The sequence below is a fragment of the Cydia fagiglandana genome, chromosome 8, assembly GCF_963556715.1.
Source record: "Cydia fagiglandana chromosome 8, ilCydFagi1.1, whole genome shotgun sequence".
In the NCBI taxonomy this organism is placed as follows: Eukaryota; Metazoa; Arthropoda; class Insecta; order Lepidoptera; family Tortricidae; genus Cydia; species Cydia fagiglandana.
Genome location: NC_085939.1, coordinates 4,477,249 through 4,495,898, shown reverse-complemented (window position 1 = coordinate 4,495,898; position 18,650 = coordinate 4,477,249). Strand labels below are relative to the sequence as shown.

The following is an 18,650-nucleotide window of genomic DNA, read 5'->3' as shown; positions in this document are numbered from 1 at the left end:
GTTGCAATTTGAACTATTCTATTAATGCACTGGGGTTGACCAGTTAAAGTATTATACAGATGCAATGCAATCCTATGAAAAGTGTTGTTGTTTCTTTTTTTTTTGGAATTTTATGCCTGGATGCTCTTCAATTTAATCAGTTAATTTTTTTCCACAAAAACATAAGACGAATTTGGTATAATATTTGGTATCTCAATAGAACAGTTCCTTGACCGGTAACTGCAAACTGAAATGAAATCATTTTCCTTCCCGAGTGAATAAAACAAACCAGTTTGAAAAATAAAATGGTTTTCGAGCCCAGTTCAATACAAAAAACCGGGCAAGTGCGACTCGGACTCGCGCCCGAAGGGTTCCGTACCATAATGCAAAAAAAAAACAAAAAAAAAACGGTCACCCATCCAAGTACTGACCACTCCCGACGTTGCTTAACTTTGGTCAAAAATCTCGTTTGTTGTATGGGAGCCCCATTTAAATATTTATTTTATTCTGTTTTTAGTATTTGTTGTTATAGCGGCAACAGAAATACATCATCTGTGAAAATTTCAACTGTCTAGCTATCACGGTTCGTGAGATACAGCCTGGTGACAGACGGACTGACGGACGGACAGCGAAGTCTTAGTAATAGGGTCCCGTTTTACCCTTTGGGTACGGAACCCAAAAACTTTCACTGTGCACTATGGTGTACCCCCAAATTCCCAATGATGATGCAGTAGAAAGGTAGCCAGAGGAACTCCTTGAGTTTAGGCTCATTATATTTTTACACAAAAGATCGAAGTGTAGCCCGGAAACATTCAGATAACACAGGCTCATTAAAAAGGTCTTGAGAAGTATTTGATAAACATCTAAAGAGAAGTAAGTCAGCAATAAAATTGTGTATCTAAAAAACATGCAGCATAACTTGTTATTTCTTTGGATTAGTGTCAACTCTGACATACACTTGCTTTGCACAAAGTGAGATTACCACCCTAGTTTTAGAGCTAATTGTGTGGAGACAATTCCCAGCTTAGTTTACTAAATATAAGTGGTGATCTGGCAACTACGTGGAGATTGCTTCGCCGACAAGAGTGCAGCTAAGTGTATGATCATGAAAAATCATCATCAAAAATGATATTGTAACTACTTATCATATATAAAATATCAAATTAATAGCCAAGAGATTGAGCCCTGGCAAAATTACAGGTCAAAAGTAGGTAGATCATGCTGATAATGTTGGCCTCTCAATTACTGAAGTAAGGGAGAGTAATGTTGGAATAATTTTCTCCAACTTAATACCAACTTCAGTAAGCTAAGCCTTCCGTAAAGACTAGCAGCAGCCACTCACCATCCTTCATGAGCTGGCGCATCTCCTTGGTGCGCTGGAAGTTGATCTCCTCCAACAGCAGATCCAGCATGCTGGCGCTCTGCACCGCGCCGCCCAGCGCCATGTCCGCGCCCGCGCCGCCCACAAATAAACACTACACTACATGTGTCAACACAGCCGCACATATGACAACTTTGCTGACAGAATAATGCTTAAATATCCTGAAACCATGACCGGTTACTGTATACCGATCAAACCATCACTGCGTCCTAGATCCTTCTTTAAAAAATCCCATCGTTCTAAAATTATTTTTCGCGAAATGAAAAATTACTAGGTTTTTTTATCAATTAATATGAGTAACGTCAGACGACGCGTTTTAATTAGCCGCCCCTTAGGACCGGTTGGGGAGCGAGGACTCGCTTGAGGGAAGAAATCGTTTAGCACATGAAATGCATATAAACTAAACTGAAAAATGCGGGGAAATCGATCACAAAACAACCAACACAACATTCATAGACAAGGAAAACTTTGACACATAGAGGTACAACTTTGACATTTGTTTTTATTTTTTTCTAGTGCCAACGGGCTCTACAGACGATGGTGATTTTTATTAGAGTTAAGGCCAAGTTAAGGCCTGTCCAGTCGAAGATAATTTTTCGGCAATCTATTTAAATTGTCCGATCAAATCAGGCCGTGCGGACGCAAACGCCACTTTGGCTCGCCGAATTCAACCGCCGATTATGACCTATATTACCAAATAAATGGGACGAGGACGCAAAACCATCAATTTTGATCGCTAGTATTCGCGTTTGGGGGCATTGTTTTAATTTAGAGCACTCTAATATCACCATAAATCTAAAATTGCGAGGTACAATAACATAGAGAAGACACGGGAGAGTGGCCAAATGACCGAACGAGATACACTTATAGAATTTTCAGTAGGAGTAGCAGAGAAAGCGGTACTATTACTTGTCCTTGTCACAGTCTCACTTTTTGTTTGTTCCCCACCTTTTGTTAGTATGGGCTATGGTGGGCAACAAATAACCCGACCGAATTACGTAGATTGTTTTTGGTATATTGTCAGGAATGTTAAAACGTGTTTTTAATATTGTCGCATTGCGTATGTTTTGTCCCTCACGGAGGCACGCGCACACCACTTCTATAGGATGCTACTTGTGATGCTACTTCTATGAAAATTGGTGAATAAATTGGAGATTGGCGCCAATTAATATTCTGATCAAATCGGTCGATTTGATCATCTCGTCTGGACTGACTTTCATACTGCACCTTTTCACTGTCACTACTGAGGGGCTACCGCGAAAACCGAAATCCGCAAATTGCGGGGATCTTTCTCTTTACACCAATGAAGGCGTAATTAGAGTGACGGAGAAAAATGCCCGCAATTTGCGAACTTCGATTTTTGCGGTTATGGCCCTGCTCTGTCAGTGTCAATGTCATGTCATTTCATTCATACACAATTACACACTGATGTAATAAAATCAAGGAACAAAATGGGAAATAAACGCTAATAATTTGAAAAAACAACTTACAATGCTACCTATAATTTTGCTGCATACCAATAAGTCACTCAAGCATACGAGTTTACAAGAAAGTAATTGCTAAGCTGAATGTTAAAAATGTCTGGGATACAATGTGTGAGAAGTAACTTGCGAACTATCCGGCGCTCGGTCCGGCTTGCTGTGGTGTTAGCCCGGCGGCAGGTGCACGGCTGCGGCGCAGCCGGCTCGGGATCCGGCGGCGACGGCGACGAACATGGTGACGAGCGCTTTACTCACGCGCGCGCCGTCGTCGGAGTGGCTACAATCGGTCTAGCGCTTGTGGCTGCCGACCATCAATATAATGGTACATTTCTTATTTTATTCATACAAAACTATAGAGAAAAAGTCACAAAAAATATCGAGTTGTTACCACCAAGTTGTTACCAGTGGTAACACTGGGAATCTTTTTCCCACCTTTTACCACATCCCAACCAAGAACATTTTGTTAAGAGTTCAATATTAATAAAAACAGTATAAATAGTATACTATTTATATGTAGAGGCTTTAATAAATAACTACCTATTAGTTAAATCCGTACATGGCGGGAAGAAGTTGATAACTCGAGATATTCTACCGAAGAAATTTGAACTTTAAAACAACATGCCAACATTTACATAGGATATATTTTATCGTCTGATGCTAGTTTTCGTTGCTAAAAATGTAACGGACAAATTGTTGTTTAAATTACAGAAAAAAGATTTTTCAAAGCAGCTGGACTTGGCAATTTACAAGAAATTCGCAGGTAAGAAAAGATCACACATGAAATTGATCTACTTCTACTGTAGATTTTAATTGTCATCATTATTTTATTTACGGTAGGTTTAGTTACTGGCAGTATATACTAGCCAGAAATATGGATAAAGGCTTACCCCCTATTCATATATGCGCTACAAACTTGAATTAGCTAATAATCATTTGTCTAAATAAACTGTCATTTTGACTAATGTATTTGTACATCTATATCTAATGTATTTGTAAGAAAGGGCCATAATTTAACTAAATCAGACCATATTTTTTTATGAATAAGGGGGATAAAGTTAACACACATCATACTGCTTAAAAAAAATTGCATTGGCATTATATGACACTGGCACACCAGCACTCTTAATAGTTGTAGTTTTAGTTTAGTTGTTAGGTGCCCTCAAGATCCCAGCTTTATAGCTTGCCATGGCAATATGCTGAGTGGGGCCCCGTGCCCTATCCCACAAAACTTTACAAGTGTACAATTCGACAAAATTGTTAAATTGTAAACAAAAAAATATACCACAATAATTATAAATATGTATTCATTACAAGTCTGCAGTATACAAATATGTCATTTTTGCTAAAGTGTATCACAAAGAATAAAGGTATGTCACGACAGCTACATAATTGTAGAATTGTTGATTTGTAAATATACAAGCGAAAAATTGTAATGTTACAAGTTACAACTACAAATATGTACTTACTTAACAATTTATTTTGCTTCTTTAATGTTGAAGGTAGTTTCACTTTATACGCAATACGCAAGAATTACATCAATTATATTTATATAGTGATCTTGATCTATCTACGAGCATTTACATACCAACTGACATTACAATGGATTTGCAAGCTAAACTGACCATTATATTATGAACCTCATAAATGAAAACAAAAACTTAAATGATTTAGGAATAATGGAGAAAGATTGGAAATACTTAAGGGACACTATGTGGCAAAATTGGAAAAGGCGTACGAAGATAAGCTCAATTTGAGTATATGCATTTTTTTGTCCAGTATACATGAGTATTTCGTAAATTAAATTAAAGCTAAGTAAAATTGGGATTATATATGTAGGTATATATGAAATTCATGACACCTAGGATCACTATCACTGCTACTTGAACTAAATATTTCGTAGTAGGTAGTAGGTAGGGTTGGAATCGCTAAATATGATATAGATACTACTGCAATTACTAATATTCGTATAGTAGCAATTGTAGCAAGAGGGTGCGACACACGTTTAGAGAATTGTTAAATTGTAGGTACAATTCTACATATGTGTATAATTATTACTACAATTTAATGTAGCACAAAACAATTGTCAGCTACAAATTTGTACATTTTCCGGAAAAGATATGTAGCGTATGTAAAATTTTGTGATACAACAAATTGTAGACTTGTGATACAATTTACATATTTGTAAGAATTTTCCACTACAAATTTGTTACATGTGGTACGCACATTTGTATTATTACAAACTTGTAACTTGACACTTGTAAAATTGTAATAGTAAGTTTTGTGGGATAGGCCACCGGTCTTAGCATCTAATTTGTGTTGTTATCTGTTTTAAGTATTGCCAAATGTACAAATTTTGATGTGTAATAAATGTATTTCTTTCTTTCTTTCTTTCTGTCCTAACAAGGGCATCTTCATTTAACTTAAGTTGTGTTTCAGTAACGTCTAACCGTTACATTCCTGACAAAATGTATGGGATTTGACATTGACCATCAGTTTTGTAATGATTGCTAACCGGCCGTTAAAGGTGCACAGTTAAGTGAAAATGCCCATAATTAACCTCAAACGTCATTGAAAACAAGAATGAAATATGTAGGCAAGTAGAAGCAGCGAAGGCGGGTCGCGGTCGTGACGGCGGCGGCGCCGACCGGCGGCACACGCTCGGCTGGACGGCGCTCATGGCCGCCGCCGCCAACGACCAGCCCGCCGCCGTCGCCGAGCTGCTCCGGCTCGGCGCGCGCCCTGACCTGCAGGAGAAATACGCGGGCGCGTCCGCTGCCGCGCAGCAGCAGGTACCTACTCGTCACACTTATACCCGGCGATAAATATTGCACATCGGTCTTTAGAAAGGGAATATTGGAGACAACGAGAGAGAAAGAGACAACAATCTACGAAGCCGAAATTCCGGTGTGCAATATTTATCGCCGGGTACTGTATCTATGCTGTATTTAGGGTCGGTTGCACCAAGCTGTTTGCATTAAAGAGTTCACAAAATTTTATTGTATGGAAAGTTTCATAAGGACTGTATCGTTTATTATAAATACAAATAAAACCTGGTCTAACTGTTGACGTGTGTATTATTTTGTATTACTATGTTCTTAAGGTATACTCTGGGGGTATTTTTAAGCCATATCTGATATAAGAAGGTTTTACATTTATTTTATTTTAGGGACTTTATGATGATTTTAATACCGTCTAGCAATTGTAATTTGGACAAGCCTATCGAGCTTAATTTGAGACTATTTCACCGATTCCTTGGTACGATTTAAAGAAACAAAAGGTTAATATGCTGCCAAAATATGCCATCTAAGTGTCCTTTTCATGATTGCTCAATTGAACATCCACAGAATAAATGTGGTGATTTTTTATCTTTACATGAAAACGACTTTTTATGCAACATTTTGGATGCCCGTCAATTTCTGACGCCAGCGAAATGAGGGAAACAGCTAAAAGAATCTACCGAAATCCAAAGCCTAACGGACATTCATGGCGTTGAACCATGGCTAGAACAGGTCGATAGAAACGCTCCATGATGGTTATATTGTATACCAAAGTCGGGGTTGTCGTAAGTAACATGCCATATTCTCTAAAAGGCCACCAAGCACAGATCCAAAACTTTTTTTCCAACTAAAAGAAATGATTAGACTATGCCCAGATGTTTCGCTTTACGAATCATATGTAATTGCTGTTTACATAGTACGATTTTTTTTGTGTAATATCTCGTCTTGTTCGCAAACCGTAAATTTTCTTGTAGTATTTGTCCAAAATCGTTGTAGTTACTCGGGAGGATTGGGTAAATATTGTCCAAACCATATGCTTTACGTGATCTCCCAGGACGAAATGTTACTTATTATTAAAGCACTAATTAAACTATATGTGTAATTTTTTAATAAAAATATAATACCAGAAAAAACGGCTAAGTAAAGTTGTATTTATAATAAACGATACAGTCCTTAGTAAACCTACGCGGCGCGCTGGGTGACGTTGATCAGTCTATCAAGTGCAAATGGTGCAATTCGTATTTAGGCCCAGTTGCACCAACCACATTTAACAGTCTGATTAACATCAAACAGCAGTGATGTATGAATTTTCCCATGCAAATAAATTTAGCGAACGCTTTAACGGTGACAGACAGTGTGGTGCAACTGACTCTTAGAGTGCTCACTCTATATATGAATAAAAACTAATTTATGGTATGATTTAAGTGTGTTAATGATAAATTTTTCCATACCTTTCATACTAGTACCGAAAGGTAAAGGTTGCCATGTTTGGAGTTGGAGTGAGCACTTACTCATTCCTCGGTGTTCCAGGCATAACGGTGTCCTTTGTAAATGCTAATCTTTTTTATCCGATCTGCTGGAAAGCTGCTGCTAGGCTCGCAAAAAATCATCTGTTTACATTTGTCATTTTATCAACTTAGTAAATACATACTTTTAGTTCCTATTTCCTCGTTACTGCTGTGTGGATTAATGCTAAGCAATTTTAGGGCTTGCATCCATTAGAAGCGATGCAGCGGCGCGAGGACGAGTTCTGCGCGTCCATGAACTCTCGTGCCTCGTTCCTCGGCTGGACGGCGCTGCACTACGCGGCGCTGGCGGACTCGGCGGGCTCGGCCGCCGCGCTGCTGGACGCCGGCGCCGACCCCACCGCGCGCGACCACGCGGGCCGCCGCGCGCTGCACTATGCGAAAGATCCGTCTCCTACGAGGGATCTCATTGGCAAGTATCCAACTATCTATCATTTAAAGATGCCAAATTGTAAATTATTATCGGACATGGATCCAACTATATACTAAAACGACAGTTTGAATTCCTAATTAGGCTACTAATCAATCCATCTTGTAATATCTTATTATTCGATCAGTGGCGTATTTGCAGTCTTTGCCGCCCTAGGCCCCAAGCCCTGTAGTAAGTACTGGCGGCCCTTTCCTCAGGACCCACCATATAGACTGCCGGGCCGGACCTACTGGGCCCAGTCTGGGCCTTAAGGGAAATTCGCCACTGTATGAGTAATAAATACATTTACAGTTATTGTATGTATAACCCTTCAAGCAGCAGGCGGCCTTTCTGAGCTCAATGATAAGGTTGGCTATGGTACCCTAAAAATTAAGTGCTGAAATTGAACATAGCTTGAACATTTCAATATAAACGGATCCTTATAACTTACAGTGGAACACTCGGCTCGTTGGGAAGAGAAGCTAGCGGCCGCCGCGGCCGAAGAGCGCCGCAGGTTCCCTCTAGAGCAACGGCTGAAGCAGTTCATAGTGGGTCAGACGGCAGCCATCGAGACCGTGGCGGCGGCCGTCAGGCGGAAGGAGAACGGATGGGCTGATGAGGAACACCCGCTGGTGTTCTTGTTCTTAGGGAGCTCGGGGATTGGGAAGACTGAGCTGGCTAAGCAACTCGCTAGGTTAGTAGAAAATTTGTAAAGCCTGACCCGTAATATATGATCACACGTCATATTGCGGAATTTCATTGGAACTAATTTTTTCATACTGTGCTGAACTGTCGCCCTATACAATGAGAATAACTCGAGCTCGGGGATTGGGAAGACTGAGCTGGCTAAGCAACTCGCCAGGTTAGTCAAAAAATTGTAAAGCCTGACCAAAAATATATGATCATTTTCAAGAGGGCGCTGTTATAGGGAGTATTACTGCAATGTACTGCCGCCAGAGTGCAGCACTAATTTGTTTAGTAAACCAGAGAGTAACTTATATACACTAGACGCCTTAAACAGTTTTTTGTCAAATTTTCACTAGTGTAGTTTGGCTCACGACTGAGTCACATTGGTGTCACAGATGAGATTTTGACACCAACGAGCTCTCTTCGTCCCGTCTGTAGGAATTAATATATGTGTCAATCGTGTTTTGCAGGTACATGCACCGCGATGACCCGGCGGCGTTCATTCGGCTGGACATGTCCGAGTATCAGGAGAAACATGAGGTGGCTAAACTCATTGGTGCTCCGCCAGGGTAAGGACTCAATGACTTCAAGTGGGCATTTATGGCAGGATGGCTAAAAAATAAGTGCATTCCCGTTGCCAGAGAGGTTTTGGGATTATACTGAGTAACTTTTACTATGGGACCAACCCCCAAATCGCGAAAAAAATTTGGCTGTTTCATACATTTTGGCTGGTCTATTTTCTATGGGAGGGTAAATTTTTTTTCGCGATTTAGTTGCGGTGGGCTTGTCCCATAGTAAAAGTTGCTCAATATAATCCCAAATCCTCCCTGGCAACGGGAATGCACTTATTTTTTAGCCAGCCTGTATAAATATAGCTAGAGGCAGGCGTGGGTCACTCCGCGATGTCGTCGCTTTGCTACAGTTAGCTACAAGTACATCCGTTTCACACCAATTTTGGTGGCTAGCCATAAGCCGCGCGTGGCGCTGTGGCCACCTAGCGGCCATATCTGTCCTGATCGTAACAGACGCGTTTTGTACTATTATTTATTCTGTGCTAGAGGCTAAAACGATTTTTGATCAAACTCAGTACGGTGAAGTTTGAAAAGAAGAGCCAGCCAGAGTGACAAGAAATGGTGTTTTCAATAGTCAGAAACACAATTTTCGGGGCCTCGCGAGCAAACCTTACCGATTTAACCTGTGTTGTCAGGTACGTGGGGCACGAAGAGGGCGGGCAGCTGACGCGGGCGCTGGCGCGGCGCGCGGACGCCGTGGTGCTGTTCGACGAGGTGGACAAGGCGCACCCGGACGTGCTCACTGTGCTGCTGCAGCTCTTTGACGAGGTATCAATACCCTATGTACCCCGTGTTGTCAGGTACGTGGGGCACGAAGAGGGCGGGCAGCTGACGCGGGCGCTGGCGCGGCGCGCGGACGCCGTGGTGCTGTTCGACGAGGTGGACAAGGCGCACCCGGACGTGCTCACTGTGCTGCTGCAGCTCTTTGACGAGGTATCAATACCCTATGTACCCCGTGTTGTCAGGTACGTGGGGCACGAAGAGGGCGGGCAGCTGACGCGGGCGCTGGCGCGGCGCGCGGACGCCGTGGTGCTGTTCGACGAGGTGGACAAGGCGCACCCGGACGTGCTCACTGTGCTGCTGCAGCTCTTTGACGAGGTATCAATACCCTATGTACCCCGTGTTGTCAGGTACGTGGGGCACGAAGAGGGCGGGCAGCTGACGCGGGCGCTGGCGCGGCGCGCGGACGCCGTGGTGCTGTTCGACGAGGTGGACAAGGCGCACCCGGACGTGCTCACTGTGCTGCTGCAGCTCTTTGACGAGGTATCAATACCCTATGTACCCCGTGTTGTCAGGTACGTGGGGCACGAAGAGGGCGGGCAGCTGACGCGGGCGCTGGCGCGGCGCGCGGACGCCGTGGTGCTGTTCGACGAGGTGGACAAGGCGCACCCGGACGTGCTCACTGTGCTGCTGCAGCTCTTTGACGAGGTATCAATACCCTATGTACCCCGTGTTGTCAGGTACGTGGGGCACGAAGAGGGCGGGCAGCTGACGCGGGCGCTGGCGCGGCGCGCGGACGCCGTGGTGCTGTTCGACGAGGTGGACAAGGCGCACCCGGACGTGCTCACTGTGCTGCTGCAGCTCTTTGACGAGGTATCAATACCCTATGTACCCCGTGTTGTCAGGTACGTGGGGCACGAAGAGGGCGGGCAGCTGACGCGGGCGCTGGCGCGGCGCGCGGACGCCGTGGTGCTGTTCGACGAGGTGGACAAGGCGCACCCGGACGTGCTCACTGTGCTGCTGCAGCTCTTTGACGAGGTATCAATACCCTATGTACCCCGTGTTGTCAGGTACGTGGGGCACGAAGAGGGCGGGCAGCTGACGCGGGCGCTGGCGCGGCGCGCGGACGCCGTGGTGCTGTTCGACGAGGTGGACAAGGCGCACCCGGACGTGCTCACTGTGCTGCTGCAGCTCTTTGATGAGGTATCAATACCCTATTTAACCCGTGTCGTTAGATACGCGGGGGGCATGAATAGGGCGGGCAGCTGACGCGGGCGCTGGCGCGGCGCGCGGACGAGAAAATAAAATCAATAAAAGAAACTACTCTGTCCAAAGCCTTCTAGTTTCTGTACAGTCGACGAACGCAGAGTTCTGTAAGGTCTTTCTGCACTTCGTCTCTTTCTGGTCTCCGGCCATTTGGTACTCCAGAGTACGTCCCCCAGACTGCACGATCTTCTTTGACGAGGTATAAATAAATTAAATTAAATATCATTTACTTTCAGGCAACTAAGGCCCATATATACATACCTTACAGACTAACATACATCGACGCTTATCATTATATCACCTTTACCAGGTCATCACTCCATCTTGTGGGGAGGGTCTACCCACGCTGCACCTTCCTGTACGTGGTCGCTACATGGTAGTAATGTACCTGTATGTAATATCGCAGGGTCGGCTGACGGACGGCAAGGGCAAGCTGATCGAGTGCAAGAACGCCGTGTTCGTGATGACGTCCAACCTGGCCGCGGACGAGATCGCGCAGTACGGCCTGCAGCTGCGGCGGGAGGCCGAGGCCAAGGCGCAGCTGCGCGCAAAGGGGACCGTCACCAAGCACGGAGGTACCACCGACATTCTTCCTTCGTCCCTCATTGCTGAGAATCGCGACCATGTATGTAATATCGCAGGGTCGGCTGACGGACGGCAAGGGAAAGCTGATAGAGTGCAAGAACGCCGTGTTCGTGATGACGTCCAACCTGGCCGCGGACGAGATCGCGCAGTACGGGCTGCAGCTGCGGCGGGAGGCCGAGGCCAAGGCGCAGCTGCGCGCCAAGGGGACCGTCACCTAGCACGGAGGTACCACCGACATTACATGACACATTATGTATTGGGGGATCCGCATCCCATATCTTCAACCGAATAACCTAGACGGAACATAGATCCTTGGTTATGTCAGAGGTGCGAAACTCCTCCCTTCAGGCAAACTCGGCTCCGTTCGGCTCAGCATTGCTCTGAGCAATTATTAGGATTGACACAATATGACGTCCCTTAAGTCCCTTTACGTGCACGACCACAGATAAGATAATGGCTTGAATTTTGACAACCCTAAATAGCCGAAAGGGATAGTGCCATATATTAGAATGGGACAGCATGATTCGACCCTGAACCGCTGTCAAACTTCAGTTTTGTAGGAACTTTCCTTTCTGTACGATAGTACGATTATTTATTCTGTGGTTATGTCTAAGAATTGGCATGTCATTTTTGCAACATTAATTAAAATAACACTATCATCATTAACCCTATGAACGCCACGACTATCGTGTGCGGCGCGTCACCGTGAACATTTATCTTTGAGGGCCGGACATGTCGGAATTTGATCTGTACCGTGTATTTTTTGTGATGTCCCATTGACAGAGGAGCCAGCGACGCCCGAGGAGGCAGCAGGAGAGGCTCTGGAGGTGTCCCGCACGTTCAAGGACAGCGTGGTGCGGCCGATACTGAAGCGGCACTTCGGGCGGGATGAGTTCCTCGGACGGATCAATGAGATTGTGTAAGTTATGCCAGGCGTGGCTCACTCCGCGATTTATGTGTGATGTCGCATTGAACATTGACAGAGGAGCCAGCGACGCCCGAGGAGGCAGCGGGAGGGGAGGCGCTGGAGGTGTCCCGCACGTTCAAGGACAGCGTGGTGCGACTGATACTCAAGCGGCACTTCGAGCGGGACGAGTTCCTCGGACGGATCAATGAGATTGTGTAAGTTATGCCAGGCGTGTCTCACTCCGCGATTTATGTGTGATGTCCCATTGACAGAGGAGCCAGCGACGCCCGAGGAGGCAGCGGGAGAGGCGCTGGAGGTGTCCCGCACGTTCAAGGACAGCGTGGTGCGGCCCATACTCAAGCGGCACTTCGGACGGGACGAGTTCCTCGGACGGATCAATGAGATTGTGTAAGTTATGCCAGGCGTGTCTCACTCCGCGATTTATGTGTGATGTCCCATTGACGCCCGAGGAGGCAGCGGGAGGGGAGGCGCTGGAGGTGTCCCGCACGTTCAAGGACAGCGTGGTGCGGCCCATACTCAAGCGGCACTTCGGACGGGACGAGTTCCTCGGACGGATCAATGAGATTGTGTAAGTTATGCCAGGCGTGGCTCACTCCGCGATTTATGTGTGATGTCCCATTGACAGAGGAGCCAGCGACGCCCGAGGAGGCAGCAGGAGAGGCTCTGGAGGTGTCCCCCACGTTCAAGGACAGCGTGGTGCGACCCATACTCAAGCGGCACTTCGGACGGGACGAGTTCCTCGGACGGATCAATGAGATTGTGTAAGTTATGCTCTTAGAGCATTTAGTAACTGGAGATGTCATCGCTGTCATTTTCTTTACAAAACAGTCTGCCGATTTTTGCGGGGTAGGGGACGGGGGAAGTGTATTGCTATTTCTACATGATTTGTACGTAATTTACTTAAAAATATACCTTATCACTATACAATTATATATATTACTATTTTCTAGTTTCCATCGACAACTTCAGCTTGTCCTCCGACATAGGTCTCTTCCAAGTCCTTCTAGGTACCGCGGTCTCTTGCTTTCCTGGGCCACTCCACTCCGCCTATTCTTTTAAAGTCATCTGACCATCGAAGAGTAGGCCTTCCTCTCTTCCTTTTGTGTCCCCTTGGGTACTACGCTATATGGTCTTTAGTCCACTTATCCCCTTCTCTGATGATGTGGCTAGTCCATCGCCACTTCTGTTGCTTGACATTTTTTACTACTCTCCCACACTTTGATCTGGCTCTAATTATCTTCTAAGTAACAATGTCATCTTCAGGTACTTCCTCCCGTTCTCGCGGCAGGAGCTGCTGACGCTGGTGCAGCGCGAGCTGGTGCGCTGGGCGGAGCAGGCGCGCGCGCGGCACGCGGTGGAGCTGCGCTGGGAGGGCGGCGTGCTGGGCGCGCTCGCCGACGGGTGGGTATTATGTACACCATGTGTGCCTGCATACAACACGCTAGTGCAGCGCGAGCTGGTGCGCTGGGCGGAGCGGAGCTTAATGCTATGTGTAAGACCGTACAGTCAGCAGCAAAAGTTGCTAAGCGGGCGAGGTGTTCAAAGTTACCTTGACACGCTCATATTCTCTTACAATAAAGTCTCGTCAATATCATTTTGAACACCTCGCCCGCTTAGCAACTTTTGCTGATGACTACACCTCGGAGTAAATAAATAAAAATGTATGTATGGACAGGTACGACGTGCACTACGGCGCGCGGTCCATCAAGCACGAGGTGGAGCGGCGGCTGGTGAACCAGCTGGCGCTGGCGGCCGAGCGCGGCGCGCTGGCCCGCGGCTGCTGCGTGCTGGTCACGGCCGCCGCCGGCCGCCTCGCGCTCGCCGTGCGCGCGCCCAGACAGACCGACTACACGCCGCTCGACCTGGCCGTCTGACTTTAATACTCACTTGAACGGGACTTTGTAAGTGTATTTTCAAATAAAAAAATCCGTATCACCTCTATCGTAGTTCAAGAAAAAATATAGTTGAAATTTGAAATGGTGTAGAAAATATGGTTGTAAATCTTGCTTTGAAAACGAAAGAATCAAAAATCATGCAATTCGGTTCCGATTTTAAATGGTTTCAATTACGTTGAGGTTAAGGCTTCTAGTTCTCTTAAGGCCCATCATATGTGGCAAAATTGCAGTTGTATTTGAAATAATAGTGTAAGAATTAAAATCGGACGAAACGTGATGTATTATGCAACAATGTTCCGATTCAAAATGATTTAAATTACATTTACAGTAAGTACAAATGGTGCTACTTTACCACCCTAGTGCGGTAATTGGCACACTACGTGCACACGTCAAAAATTTAAATGGCCATATCTACTGTAAAACCTTGCGAAAACACCCTTATGTACATATTTGTATCTCTTATACAATTCAGTATTCCTAAAGTAGTTAGCAGCAATGTAGTAATCAAGTATAAAATATTGCTACCGCAATATTTAGGAACAAAGCAGAATAAGTTTAACCTATCTTTAACGCACTTTTCTGTTTTCCGTAAGACAGACAGAAAAATATTATATAAAACGGGTCACTTACGTTTAAAAGTCGAATAGTCATGCAATATCTTGAAAACGGGAGTGAGCCATTTTAAAAATGTCCTTCACTTTTTGCCCTAACATCGCAAGTCAACGGTCAAAGCGTGGCTGTGAATGAATTTTGTTTTAAGGGACCTGTTATAAGCCGCTGACATAGTTAATTATATTTTAAATTGTTTTATAGCTGTTGTTAAATTATATTAGAAATAAACGAAACTTGTTATGACATTGCTTTTTAAATAATACCAGCCCTTATTATCTATCTACCATTTCGGTAACAGAGAGTACAGATCACAGACAAAACATCCTCCAGACTGAGGACTGCCACGCATATGGTAGTTTTACTCCATGTTCGAGTCGAAAGTGTCTTTGTGTGACGTCCGTGTCTTTGAACGGGCCAATCACGGCACGGGACTTCGCTCATCTCGTCCCGCGCACCCCCGCATTTTTGGCATCATCGGTTGCATGAAATAATTGCTCTAAACTCGGTCTAGAGGATTCCTAGTCTATGGTACAGTCATCAGCAATAGTATCTTACACAACTAGGGCCGCAAAAATATGTGACACGTTCTTATTTGGAGCGCAATAAGAGCGCGTCATATATTTTTGCGGCCCTAGTTGTGTAAGATACTATTGCTGATGACTGTACAGATGCAGTGAATAATTATTTTCCATCGCATTTTCCAGGAAACGTACGAACGTGTCTTACTATTTGAATCGGTCTCAGTACAAAAAGTACTGAGGTTGACTGAAGTAGCATGACAAATACGAACGTTTCCGAGAAAATACGATGGAAAACAATTATGCACTACATCTGTACAGTCCTACAAGAAATACTGACATTTAATTTCTAGTATAAAATTGAGCTAAAAGCGAATCATAGTAACACCAGTTGTCTTCACAAGAATCTAATTTTTGTGATTTTTTTGTGTGCATGGTTTTTATTTTTAAATACTTCTGCGTTTAAGAGGGCTTCGTCCGTCGAATGGCGCCCTCTCATTGGGGAAATTGTGTAGAATAAGAGCTTCGGTGTGCCGCAAGGCAACCTAGGACCAAGACTCTATACTACTGGCAAGAGTGGCAAGGAATAACAAATGAAACTACAATATACGTAGTGCTTATTTTATTAGACTTCGCACCGTTATATACAAATATAATGTATAAATAAATAACAACTCTTTATAAAATATCATCGATTATGTATCGGCGCGTTGCGCGGCGAACAACTAAACACGTGAAGGCCTCTGGTTCACTAGATAGACGTTCCCAGCAGTCGTGACCGACGTTCCCAGCAGTCGTGACCGACGTTTCCAGCAGTCGTGACCGACGTCATGCTCAGCAGAGGCGGTGACCGCTGGCCCCGGGCCGCAGACAAGCCGACAATCGTTTATACATATCGAAAAACTCCAGTAAAGTGTCATTCTATGGAACTTGCTAAGGCCTACTTGCACCATTCCACTAACCCGGGATTATGCGGTTAAACCGTTAACCTGACGAAAATTAATGTCATCGTTTTAACGAACTAGAATAATAACTATGGAAGTCTGACTAGATCTAGAGCTCAAAAATGACCCCTCAGGAATTGTGCCGCGAGCGACTCGATTGTACTGCGCGCATGTTGACAAAGTCAAATATTGTTGTGCTGCGCAAGAGATTTGACATATAGAATTTTATTTTAGCCAAACAAAACTTCCGAGTACGGTTAATAATACATTTATGGAGAAGGGTCTATATGACCGCAAGCCACGAAGAAATTCCCATTACCGTTAGCATCGCGGTCGATAACTCTTAACCCGCGGAGCACCCCAGAATTTCCGTAGTATGGAACTCCTATACTAGTTACCAGCACACTTGTGACAGTAGGGCGCTCCACGGGTTAAAGTGGTTAAGGGCGATGTGTATTGAACCCTCGTGGACGTCAGCTGCCGTTTGTGGGTGGCCATATGCCACTTTGGTGATGAAATTGCTGCTTTTATATAAGTGCTAGATTCTCCGTCTGGCTTCTGGGTTACGGCCTTCGGGGCATCAGCTGACGGTCTTTCCACCGCGATACAGCCAGCTGACGATATTATTTGTTCACAATGGAATATAAACTATCATCTTACAAAGTTTCAATCGGGATGCTATGACTAATTTTTTTACGTGTTAGTTGGCTGCCGTTTCTCCACCCACCAACGGAGTGGTAGCTGACGTCCTCAAGGGTTAGTTATTACATCGCGTTTAACCTCTTTACAAGTTACAGCCTGGGATGCAAGGACCGACGAAATTTGTACCTATGTATGTGTCACATTTTAAGTGTCAGTCATATTCATATAGTCTGTTTGTCGAAGTCAAAAATGTACTGAGAGCTTCGTCTATAAATAATCCTGTCCTGTCTTTAAATTTACATACATGGTTAGTTTCGATTGTCTTAGATTAGAGTATTCGATTCGATTTTCTATAAACGATGTCACTTGTCTAGTCCCCCTGAGCGACTAGGTGACGACTGTGTTGCGAAAACACTTCCACCTATCTAACATTAAGTATATGCACCTAAACATTTCAATGACATAAGCCAAACTGTGAGTTTCAGGAAATGTGTTCTACAGGGAAAGGTACCTTACGGCGGCCGGTGATAACGCTTTTATGAACGACGCTCCAATACTATTGCGGTGCTACGCGGCGTAAGTACCAACCGTTGTAAGGTACCTTCACCAGTGGAACGTCACATACTTATAAGGATAAGACACAATACAAACAAATTAAACATTTAATATGTAGTCTATCTCTAACTCTGGCCTCACGATATAATTAATGGGACAAGCTTCGAGGTTTATCGCAACACAGACATTTATGTTTGACATATTAGCCTTCGTCCCTCACACTTATTAGTAGGGATGAATATACTTAATGGGAAAGCGATAGTGTCACCTTTGGTGTTTCGTCGCCCAGAGCATCGGCCCGTGTACTGACTGCCATCCTGACGTATCTAAACACTTAAACATACAATATTTCAAAATCGCCTACTCGTTAAAATTGCCCCTTACACGGGTGTCTACTAAAATTGGGTGCTTCGGTACACAGCAAGCGAGTGCCAGTGTGACATACTTCTCTGTGTGACCTATCGCAACTTCGGAAAAGGTTTCATCAAATCCAATTTGTAATTTTATTTTTTCCAAGCTCTTAAGACATCCTGTAGAATTCAATATGTTAGGTTAGATTTGTGACAATTCTAAAAATTTTACCTACTATAATTGAATAATGACGCGTTCGGTTTGAAACGAGTTCGAAAATGAAAATTTGATTAATTCCCGATTCGCCGGACTCTCGTTTCGCCGGATTCCTGTTTCGTCTAATTCTCGTTCAGTCGGATTGTGACGTACTTACTTAGTAAATCCGGCGAAACAGGAATCCGGCAAGACAAGAATAACATGACGAATCGGGAACTAGCCGAAAATTTGGGAAATGAGACATCGGACCAAAAATATTTCAAAGTTGCGATAGGTAACCACTTCTCCGTGTTTTATGCCTAGAGTTGGTAAGAACATGAGCCTTATTTACAAGTCTAGGTACATTTCAAGAATTTAACGTTATTTTTAAGCCGTTTAAGCCTTCAGACGACACTTGTAGTCTCTTTGAAGATTGACTCAAATGACTCGTTGACGTTCTATAGTATGGTAGTGGAGTTTTAAATGCAAGGACTAGAAAGACTCAAGTCTTACCAACACTAATCTCTACACCTGTGCACTTTCACATTTCAGTTCTTGCTTTGTCATATTTCTAATCGTTTTAGTCATAATTTTACCGCATGTGTTTTGCCAAATTGCTAATTCACA

General features: G+C 44.4%; 2 protein-coding genes across 2 annotated transcripts in view; one reads left to right on the top strand and one right to left on the bottom strand.

The window, feature by feature from the left end:
* LOC134666502 (uncharacterized protein KIAA0930 homolog) overlaps positions 1-1,803 on the bottom strand; it is a 75,263-nt gene extending 73,460 nt beyond the window's left edge. The window contains exon 1 of the mRNA XM_063523682.1: positions 1,322-1,803. Within this exon, the coding sequence (XP_063379752.1) occupies positions 1,322-1,424 (103 nt within the window). The 5' untranslated portion in view covers positions 1,425-1,803. The remainder of the gene's footprint in view (positions 1-1,321) is intronic.
* Positions 1,804-2,728: 925 nt separating this feature from the next.
* On the top strand, positions 2,729-15,061 carry LOC134666505 (mitochondrial disaggregase-like). The gene is made up of 11 exons (XM_063523686.1): positions 2,729-3,163; positions 3,550-3,601; positions 5,435-5,630; positions 7,325-7,556; positions 8,007-8,247; positions 8,711-8,809; positions 9,448-9,580; positions 11,205-11,373; positions 12,167-12,302; positions 13,575-13,712; positions 13,987-15,061. The coding sequence occupies exons 1-11, from the start codon at positions 2,929-2,931 to the stop codon at positions 14,183-14,185; spliced, it is 1,830 nt and encodes a 609-aa protein (XP_063379756.1). The 5' UTR covers positions 2,729-2,928; the 3' UTR covers positions 14,186-15,061.
* The last annotated feature ends 3,589 nt before the right edge of the window (positions 15,062-18,650 follow it).

Coding starts and splice junctions, on each gene's coding strand:
- LOC134666505 (XM_063523686.1), top strand. CDS start 2,929: ATGTTAAAAATGTCTGGGATACAATGTGTGAGAAGTAACTTGCGAACT. Junction 3,164..3,549: donor TGCCGACCATCAATATAATG/GTACATTTCTTA, acceptor TTTAAATTACAG/AAAAAAGATTTTTCAAAGCA. Junction 8,248..8,710: donor CTGGCTAAGCAACTCGCTAG/GTTAGTAGAAAA, acceptor CGTGTTTTGCAG/GTACATGCACCGCGATGACC.